The sequence below is a fragment of the Orbicella faveolata genome, unplaced genomic scaffold, assembly GCF_042242905.1.
Source record: "Orbicella faveolata isolate gen_17 unplaced genomic scaffold, um_ofav_v1 contig_15, whole genome shotgun sequence".
Classification (NCBI taxonomy): domain Eukaryota; kingdom Metazoa; phylum Cnidaria; class Anthozoa; order Scleractinia; family Merulinidae; genus Orbicella; species Orbicella faveolata.
This window is the reverse complement of record NW_028301542.1, coordinates 10,067,501-10,077,500: the sequence shown is the minus strand read 5'-3', so window position 1 is coordinate 10,077,500 and position 10,000 is coordinate 10,067,501. Positions and strand designations below refer to the sequence as shown.

Genomic DNA, 10,000 nt, shown 5'->3' with positions numbered 1-10,000 from the left:
GTGAGTCTTGCTTGTCTTTGCTCATCATTTTCAAGGCTAATTTTATTATGATAGTGCATTCTGTTTGATTCTGCATGTTTAAAAAGTCTTCTTAACTCTTCATCAGAATCGTCTGACAAATTATTTCGTCTCTTAGCACTTACTGGTACTTCAGTAAGTGATTCTCCTGCTTTTCTTTTCATATGGTTTTGTTCAGATAGTTCAGCTACATCAACATTAGCATTAACATGAACAGATGCAATCTCAAATAAGCTTACATTCAGACAACATGCTAAAGTTTCAAGATGATTTTGAAATTCATCTAGCTCAGTAAACTTTAAAACAATAGCAGTACCATTTTCATCGGGCATTCCCAGGCAATTCCTTGCGTGTGAATCAAACAGATAAAATGAATCTGATTTTTTTAAAACAGCCATGACATAACCATCAAGAACTAACATTGCATTTGGACTATCTGAAAATGCATTAATCAAAACCTGCCTCAGTGAGCAAAATGGCCCGTCTCCACAAAATGAGCGATCAATGCGCCCCTGATAAAATTTACTGTAGTTTAAACAGTACTCGACATTGGTCTGCGAGGTTGCCACCTTCGGCAACTCGTTTATTGAAAGAGTGTCAGTATCAGGTACCATTTCATTAGTTAGAGCATGTAAATACATGCGATCTCCATGAAATAAGATAGCATCGATATCTGCTTGCGTCCAAGAATCGACCGAATGCGGTCGATTGAAAAGCGAAGCTGAAAGTGACATAAATGCACACTGTCGGCCTCGAGAATGCTCACTGAAAGCTTCATGACCTTGATGAATGCTTCCTCGAATAGAAGTAATCATAACAGATTAGCAACTCACCTGTAAACAGGCTAAACCTCGATTCTAGTGTCTGTATTCCAAGGCGAGAAAAAGCAAAGCTGCAAGTGAAACAAATGCACACTGTCGGCCTCAAGAATGCTCACTGAAAGCTTCATAACCTTGATGAATGCTTCTTCGAATAGAATTCATCAAAAGAGATCGAAAAAAATCGATCAAAGAGAACAAAAAAAAAATGCAAAACTCACCTTCTTGTGAAACGCGAAAGACGTCAAAACGGCTGATCGAGCACATGTGAATTTCATCGATTATAAGCGAACTGCTCATTGGCTGCCTCGTATTTCAAAGGGCATTGCTGATAGGCTAATTCACGATCCGATAGAACGAACCAACGAACCAACGAACCAACGAAACTTCTCAAATGCCTTCAAGAATATGAACGCTGCCTATCAGCAGCAATTAAATAGACAATAGTAAGTTAAGTGTAAAAACAACGAAGGAAAATTGTTTGCGCTGGTGGGGTAAATCAGACAGAAAGTGAAAGTGGGAGTGTTTGTAGTGAGCCGAAACATAGTATGAAGACCAAATAATTCACAAGCTGAAATTCGTTCTGGATGACAGTTGAGTTAGTTAAGTTAAGTTAAGATATATTCATGGCAGTGCATAATTTTTGCAATTTCGGCGTTCAAGAAACTGTTGCTGGTGAGTGAATATATTCTGTATATTTATGCAAACTCAAGAGTTACAAGGCAGGCCTAGTTTTAATACGCTCGACAAATGTCGAATTCTGAATTTCCTTTTCAGGTAATCCATCTCGACAATTGATTAAACCCGATATTGCATGCGTGTGTTCGTGGCCAAGCGATTTCAAAATTCCAATTTGGCATAACTTTGTTCGTGATACGGTCAGATGAACTTCAGCGTCTGAATTTAATATTCAAGCGAAAATAGATCGTTTTCACTCTCACGCAATAAAAATTATATCGAAAACCATTTAGTGGATAAAGTCAAGAAAAAGGGATATTATAGAAGATAAATAGAGAGCATACTTCCTCAAGTTTTAGGTCTGTACGTTATTCCAAAGTTCTGATATTCGTCGAAGTCACAACAAAAACAACAGCTTTTAAACTATTCACTGGTACAAAGTCCGGCCAGAAGATACTGTAGACATCTGGAACTCGCTGTGGTTAGAGAGGCCACTGATTATCTCTACTGGACAACAAACAGTTTCATAAATACTTTTTCTACTAAACTTCTCAAATGGCTTCAAATCACGAGGTAATTGTACAGATCGTAAGTAGATGTCACGCGCCGCCATAACTCTGAAATTCAAAATAGAGCTGTGGCTTCCGTTTCGTTTCCGGTTTATTTATATCCGATTTGAGTGACATCACGTCATGAGAAATTTTCCCTAGAGAATCACACGTGTTTTGATTCTCGTTTTTGCGAGTTTGTGGTTTGTAGTTTGGTAGTTGTTAGTCCAAACAGTTTTTTAACGTGTACCGTTTCACGTTGGCAAGATTACTTCCTGTTTTCAGTCCTGCGCACGTTGGCAAGGTTACTTCCTGTTTTTGTAGGCCGTTTTGGAACATTTTTTTACGTTGGCGACGGCAGTGCTTTTGGTTGTACGTTGTGGATTGTGAAATTAAATCAGCTGGCGGCAGCTATAAAAGCTGAAAAGTTATAAACTGACAATATGTAGATTTAGCCAAGCCTAAAACCGGAGTCCCTGGGCCGGGTTGTTCAAAGCTCGATTAAGGTTACTTCTCACCTTCGCAGGTGCCCTTCGGGAAATAAATCGTACGCGCGCCAGTTTCAATAAAACCTCAACAAACTATATATCATAAGAAAGCTTAGTAAATCTACTTGACGAAAAAAATACAATTTCAGCAATGCATTCTTTTAGGAAGTGTCAGGAGGCGGTAAGGCGTGAAATGACCAAGGCTTCTTCTATTGAATTTATCAGCTATCGGATTCCGCAGTACTAGCAAAATGGGTGCACAGTCTTATTCACAAGGCATCAATCAACAAAAGCGTGTTGGGCTTTTTCGATATTCTGATTGGTTGTCTAGATATCCACTTCTAAAGTTGGAGAAGCTAAAAATATGCGAGACGTGTTGCGTAAATGGACGCCACGGGGGAAATGTGTTAAATATCAAAATTTCCCGACACACTTTGGTTTGTCATTATCTCTGGAATGTTCTGGCGAAATTTCACGAAAATCCGTCAAATCTGCATACCCTATAAATTCACTCAAAGTGGATGTATTCCGCCAAAAATCAAATGCGAGATTTTAGCTTGTAAAGGTTCGTAAACAACTCGCGCCACGCCCGGAGATTATCACGCCCAATGAAACCGCAAACCAATGGGCCAATATGGAGGCCCGTTCTGGTCAAAATTGTAGTAATAAAATTGTCCCACAAGTCAATTTTTTCAGTCACTGTTTTACTTTTTATGAGCTTGCTGTATATTTTCATCGGCGGTACAAATTTCTTTTTCGAGGTGGTTGCTTATTTTTTTTAGCAGCCTGAATTATTTTAATTTAGTCAGGTTAAATTTTTTGTGGGTACTACGAATGAATTTTTTCACTCGTACTGCAAATTATTTTTGACTGGTACTGCGAATTATTTTTTACTTGTGGTACTGAGAATTATTTTTTCATTGGCGCTGACAATTATTTTTCAAGGTATCGTGAATTTATTATTTGGCCTACAATACATTGCGGGCTTGCGACTTGAGGGGGACTGGCTCGAATACTTTCCCGCTCGATTTCTTCGCGCCATCTTTGAGGTTTCATCTTTTAATTATATTGAAAATATTTGGAGATGGATAAATCCGTTCAACGGCAGATACGTGAGATAGCCAATAATGCTATAACAGAAATCAGTCGAATTTCTCAGCTAGTGAACTCCACTCATACTGCGGCAGCAAGTAATCAGCGAAGTTCTTCCTCTTCGAGTCCATTATCTTCTGGTTCTGCTTCTAGTGCCCTTCCGTCAGGATCAGAATCGGGACCTTCTTCTAGAAGTTCAGGAAGTTTGGTAAGTGAACTGCACCGAAGATTCCCGAGTATGCAAGGAACAACTCATCGTAGTTCTGCTCCTACTTCGAGCGGTAGAGGCCGCTCTAATTCGACACAAAGGGTTGGCCGTCCATCGAATGAGTTTGCCATCAAAGACATTATTATTGTGGGTTTACAGTGTGAAAAAACACCAACAACTCGCCAGGAAAAGGTCAGTCTCCAGCGTAGAAATCGTGTTATAAGTGGATTTACAATTGACAAAGGGTGGAAGGAAAAAACCCTTTACAATAAAGTGAAAGCACAGTTTCCAGAGGAATGCAAATACATTGAGTTCGAATTCGTGAAGAATATCTCTGAGGTGCTAGTGAAACCGACATTGGCTTCAGGGGTGAGGATCAATGGAAACATTTTGCTGAAAAGCATTGCCTCTACAGGTGCTGTGTATGTGCGTTTACTGGTCGAAGATGACCCTGATGAGGTGGACAGTGGCATTCAAAGGAGTATGGACGATTTCATGTCAGAAGTAAATCAAGAGAGCATCATTGTACAAGATGAGGTGCAATCTATGAACTGTGAAGGGCCAAATATAAATAGACATAAGGAAGGGGAACATGGAGAGGAACAGGCACATGCAGTCGAATCTGCAGGTGATGAAGAGCGAGATAGTGGAGAACAACATGCAGCCATAACTGTAGATGATCAAGAGGGAGGCAATGGAGAACAACATGTAGTACAACCTGCGGCTAATAAGGAACAGCCTGTAGATAATGGAGGGCCTCTCAGTGAGGCTGACTATTTGAGAATCATTGATAACATTACTGTCAATATTATTGATGAATGTAAGGGATTTCAAAATCCAGTTGCCATCCTGAAGAAAGCCCAAGAACACATTTTAGATGGAAGGCATTTGGACATAGTTGACCCTTCAACAGAACTAAAAGGAAAGACCAACTTTGTAATAATAGATAGGGACCATGTTTTTCAAGATGCATTAGCTGAAGTAGCATTAATTGACAACTTAAGGCTGCCACTTGAGGTAAATTTTATGGGAGAGGGAGCTCAGGACTTGGGGGGACCTAGAAAAGAGTTTTTCAGGTTAGTTCTCAAAGAAATCAAAGAAAAATTGTTTGACAGTGGACTCATCGAGGACTTTGCAGAACATTACTATACATCTGGTATAATAATGGGATTAAGTGTTCTACAGAATGGGAAAATTCCCAGCTTTCTGTCTGAGGAACAACTTCAAGAACTTATTGATGATTCATCTGAGCATTCCCCCTGCATTGTCAACCTACGAAATGGTTTACGTAAAGTTGGAGTCCTGCAACTGATGGCAAAGCTTCCTTTGTTTTTATACCTTTTCAGGCCCTCTTCTAGCAAACTCAATGTGAGGAATCTTGTCCATTTGTTGGAACCAAAGTTTGCAGAGGAGGGTTCCAATACTAAGAGGTATGAAAAAGAAGTATATGCCGCATTTTACAAATACGTGAAAGAAGTTGCTTCAGGGAGAAGGGTTACTGGATCCACCACCCTAACCCTTAATCACATTTTGCAATTTGTTTGTGGCACAGATGAGGAGCCAGCATTGGGGTTTTCCATTTCCCCGCAGATCAGATTTGTATCCAGCAGTGGGAGCTTCCTCCCTACTTCAAACACTTGCACTAATACATTGTATCTCCCATCTCCAAGCAGCACAGTCAGTCTTCCTTCAGATGACATACTCTTTAATCTGTATGACTATGCTTTTGGTAGCACATACTTTGGAATTATTTAACAGATTCCAATAATGTTATTGTAGAGTTAAGCATTATTTTATCTGTTACCAAAAGGCTCTTTTCAGAAATGAGGATTACAAGTTTGAATTGAAACTTATGCTTTGTCAAGAGTTAATTTATAGAAAGGTGACAATTTGTTTTGAAGGTTTTTACATTACAACAACTTGAACCTTGAAGTCAAGTTCGATTGAAAGAAATCTGTCCCTTGAGCATGATGTTGTTAATCACAAATGTTTCAGTGGCCATGTTAAACAATGATAATATTATTCATGACAACATCAGGCCATGTTGAGTTTGAACAGTTTTTAGTTAACTGACAGAAAATGGTTTTCAATCTAGGATATTCCTGCTTCAATCTAGGATATTCCTCATTCTTGGGTTTCCATTTTAACAACTTAGCTTTTGCAACTGGTTGGGTTTAGTAATGGTGCTTTGCATCAGTTTTGTATGTATTCAAGTGAGATCTCTAAATAGTGTTTTCTCCAGCCTTATTGATACATGTACCTCAATCCTTTAGTGACAGCTGTGGGAAGAGTTAGCAAAAGTTTACTTTCATACCCGGTATTTGTTACTTAACTTTGTCATTACTTTCCTTTAATAAAATGTTTATGTTATCAACCCAAGTATCATTTTTCTCTTTTTTCAGGGAAATTCTTTATGTGGGAGCAACACCCACTCTTAGTGCAGGGAATAGGCTATAGAACTCAGGCTGATGAACTGTAAAATGTATTCCTGAATGGTTTCAATTCTCGTATTCTGATGGTGTTCACTACTTTAGTTCATTGGTGTGGGTTTTTTTTGTGGGAAACAAACAAAGAAAAGAATCAGAAAGAAGATAAAAGAGGCAACTGTGTAACAACTAATCCAGGTCATTACCACTGTTAATGTTAATGAAAAATGAAAGTGGGAGCTATTGAGGGCACTTTGAATGAAGAACTACAGACCTGTCATTAGAAAACATGCAATGGTGACTGTAAAATGGGTACAAAAGCCAAGTTGTTTTGAGGGGAGGTGGAGGGTGTGGGTGTTAACAAGATGATTTTTTAATCTTTCAAAGTAGGTTTTCTATTGTGACTCTTATACATCTGACTTCTCCCTCTGTTCATCATGGGATACAATTTTGCAAAGTGTCCCAAGGACACGAAATGACTGTTTTGTAATAACCTGACTCAGTGCACTTAGGGTAATGCACTTTACCTCCTCTAAGGTCTAGTCAAAATCTAAGTTGAGTTCAAATCTTTCCTCCAAAAAGCAGCAACAAACGGAGTTTTTTATTATTTGACACAGAAATCCTAGTTTTCAAAATTGCAAGCAGACACAAAAGCTCACATCAACAGGGTTTTCCATCAGTGACTTCTATTCTTAAGTTTCTTCCTCGTTGAAAAGGAATAATGTCAGGAGCTCGACACTGTTAAGGTAATTGTTCCGACCTTGATTATGGTCATTTTGAAAGGGATCTGGCAGTTGCATCCTTTGCTCTTCTGTGAGCACAAAGGTTGGTGGATCAATCTGTACCTGGTAGTCTTCATCGCTCACTGTAACTAATTCATCAGTGTCAACACCATACTGTTCCATTTCATCTACAGTAAGTGCAGTGTGTTGAGAATTCATGTTTTGCAGCATGCCACTCGTCCACAGCTGGAGAGGGGCCATATTATGCTCTGTTGACACTGGCCTGTGATTCATTTGATCAACAAATTCTTCAAGAGATTTATTGATTCTTGGTAAGTATATGTAATGAAGACAAAACAGATGCAGTTCATTTAAAGGGTCAAGAATACCAGTTTTTTCCATTTCGTCAAATAACTTTGCATAAAAATACAGGACGCAGGCATAAACATCCCTGTGAGCTCTTTCTACCCGGCAATTGTGAACAGATGATCCTGTGATAATACTTCCCCTGTCTAAGCCTCTTCTTTCCAACATGAACTGGACAACAAGAACATTCTCCATCCCATAATCACATCTTGCTCTTGATGGCAACCCATGGGTTTTTGTGCTCTCTTCAAAAAGTCTTAATACAGTCTAAGCTTTGTTATTGTCACAACACCTGCAATGGGTAATCAAACGTGAAAATCCATCTATACAAACATGGACTATAAGTTTCCATCGGATAAGCTTGTGGGCCGAGTCAAAGTGCCACAGCGAGTTGGGTGTTGGAACATTATACTTTTGACGATAAATTACCAACCGCCACCTTAAAGCAGTGCCTACAGGGTCTAACCATTGTAAACAGTTGCTCACCCTCCAGCGTTGAACTCGCAATCCTCTACTCCTCAGGGCTCCAATAATCGTCTCCTACCAATATTTGGTGTGAGAAATCCACCATTGCTGACATTTGTATCAGCTGCAGTTATTTCTTTGTAGATTTGATCTAATTCATCATCAGATATGTCTGAATATTGTTCAAAATTATCACTTATACCTAACACCCTTCGCCTTCTTTGAAGCGTTGATACACTTATGTGAAGCAACTGGGCTATTTTTTCCCATGAAAAATGTATAGAACGCAAATGTTCTATTTGTTCTTTCGTTATGTTCAACGCCGGTCTTCCAGGTCCTTGACCCACCATCCTTGGACTTGGTTGAGGATAAAATGAAACAGAATTCTCTGCACTTGATGCAGTAGTTTCACAAGACACGAGAAGTCTTTGAAGAGATTGCACATTGCTCTTCAAACGACGCACATGTTCAAGAAGGGGATCGCTGATTTGGGAAGTCATGTCATGCTCAATAAGGGTTAGAGTTGTGTACGAGTCTTGCAGCCGCTGCGTAGTCTCTTCTATTAAATCTTCGGTCCAGAAAACCTCATCACTTGCGCACACACTAACGACTCCTTTCAAATTTTGTAAGAAAAGGTGAAAACCTCTTCCGTTTCTTTCTCTGACAATGTTTCGCCTTGGCATTCTTTTGGATAGCACTCGCACAATTTTCAAAATGGCCGCCTAGAAAGTCAAAACACTCGAGCCAGTCCCCCTCAATCGCAAGCCCGCAATGTATTGTAGGCCAAATAATAAATTCACGATACCTTGAAAAATAATTGTCAGCGCCAATGAAAAAATAATTCTCAGTACCACAAGTAAAAAATAATTCGCAGTACCAGTCAAAAATAATTTGCAGTACGAGTGAAAAAATTCATTCGTAGTACTCACAAAAAATTTAACCTGACTAAATTAAAATAATTCAGGCTGCTAAAAAAATAAGCAACCACCTCGAAAAAGAAATTTGTACCGCCGATGAAAATACACAGCAAGCTCATAAAAAGTAAAACAGTGACTAAAAAAACTGACTTGTGGGACAATTTTATTACTACAATTTTGACCAGAACGGGCCTCCATAGGCCAACAGGACCTCCTAGTGTCTCTGACAATAGATCAAGATTTCCCGGGAAAAACATCGCATTGCAACATTTTTTTTTTTATCTCGCTCAGTGGAGTTCAATTTAGGACGGCGACGTAATATAATGGGCAGAGACGCCAAAGGCAAAGGCAAAGGCAAAGGCAAAGGCAAAACCCGCGTCAAAAATGTTTAAGGCGGAAAACGTGCCGCTGAAAAACAAGACGTTAAGGAATCGACGGACAGCTTAAGAAATACCTTTATTGCTGAAATGAGTTCCCTTGGGTAGGTTTCATTTTCTTCATCGCTTCCGCCAGATTCCGACGAAGAATCTTGTTCGCAGCCTGCACTGACGTTGACTTTGATTTTTAAGCTACTTGTTCCAAGAATATTTGAACGCTCCGGATCTTCAGCAGATGCCGAGATTGTCGAAGGCGTTTGGCCAAACCAAGAGCCTTTGTCGCTCCTGGCAAGGTTTTTTTTTCTTTCCTTGACAATATGGAGCTTTTCCTTTCTTCTTTGGGCCGGTTTTTTACGTTTTCTTTACCCAAGGACTTTTTTCTGCTTTTGGTTTTTCAATAGGAGTTAGCGTAAAGAGCTTTCACGTGGGAATTTTTGTCAAGTGCGTGATGTAAATAAAAACATGCAAATGACATGAAATACGAGCGATGAGTGTTTGCCGCGAAAATTTCCCCAGGGTTCTCGCCCGTTGACAAGATTATGACACCTTCCTAGTTTATTAACTTTATTTGAAAATACGTTTTTGTAAATAACTCGGCCGCTTTTTATGATTTTTAATGTTTTTCCTTTGGAAACACTAGATAAAATGACGAACTTAAATTTTGTCAAAGAAAAGAAAAAACGATTTTTTTGGCCTCTGAAGGTGGGAAGTAACCTTAAGCTAGCCAAGGATAAGCGAGAATTTTGATTTGACTTTTGTAACTTCTGTATATTGTTTGGCCTTCTGTTTTGAGTTTGAATAATCTCAAACTACACAAAACAAAAGCAGTGAAAAACATTTGTATACAAGAAAAAATTACACCTTAGTTAACTTTTGA

The 10,000-nt window shown here is 39.1% G+C and overlaps 4 protein-coding genes across 5 annotated transcripts in view; 2 read left to right on the top strand and 2 right to left on the bottom strand.

The window, feature by feature from the left end:
- Window positions 1–845, bottom strand: part of LOC149113483 (uncharacterized) — a 6,311-nt gene extending 5,466 nt beyond the window's left edge. Inside the window, exon 1 of the mRNA XM_089288366.1 lies at window positions 1–845. This exon is cut by the window's left edge and continues 5,466 nt beyond it. Within this exon, the coding sequence (XP_089144492.1) occupies window positions 1–833 (833 nt within the window). The 5' untranslated portion in view covers window positions 834–845.
- The window catches only part of LOC149113482 (uncharacterized), a 7,983-nt gene extending 6,789 nt beyond the window's left edge, over window positions 1–1,194 (bottom strand). The window contains exons 1-2 of the mRNA XM_089288372.1: window positions 1,058–1,194; window positions 852–910 (exon numbers count right to left, since the gene is read on the bottom strand). The gene's annotated coding sequence lies outside the window, so the exon portion shown is untranslated. The remainder of the gene's footprint in view (window positions 1–851; window positions 911–1,057) is intronic.
- Window positions 1,195–1,283: 89 nt separating this feature from the next.
- Window positions 1,284–10,000, top strand: part of LOC110051255 (uncharacterized) — a 29,472-nt gene continuing 20,755 nt past the window's right edge. For both annotated transcript variants that reach the window (XM_020757278.2, XM_020757277.2), the window contains exon 1: window positions 1,284–1,511. Coding sequence is in view for 1 of the 2 variants with exons in the window: in XM_020757277.2 (XP_020612936.2) it covers window positions 1,463–1,511 (49 nt within the window). In the remaining variant the exon portion in view is untranslated. The remainder of the gene's footprint in view (window positions 1,512–10,000) is intronic.
- LOC149113481 (uncharacterized) lies at window positions 3,358–6,229 on the top strand. Its single transcript, XM_089288371.1, has one exon. The coding sequence runs from the start codon at window positions 3,635–3,637 to the stop codon at window positions 5,603–5,605; it is 1,971 nt and encodes a 656-aa protein (XP_089144497.1). The 5' UTR covers window positions 3,358–3,634; the 3' UTR covers window positions 5,606–6,229.

Excerpts from the sequence above, each read along its gene's own strand:
- LOC149113481 (XM_089288371.1), top strand. The coding sequence starts at position 3,635 with ATGGATAAATCCGTTCAACGGCAGATACGTGAGATAGCCAATAATGCT.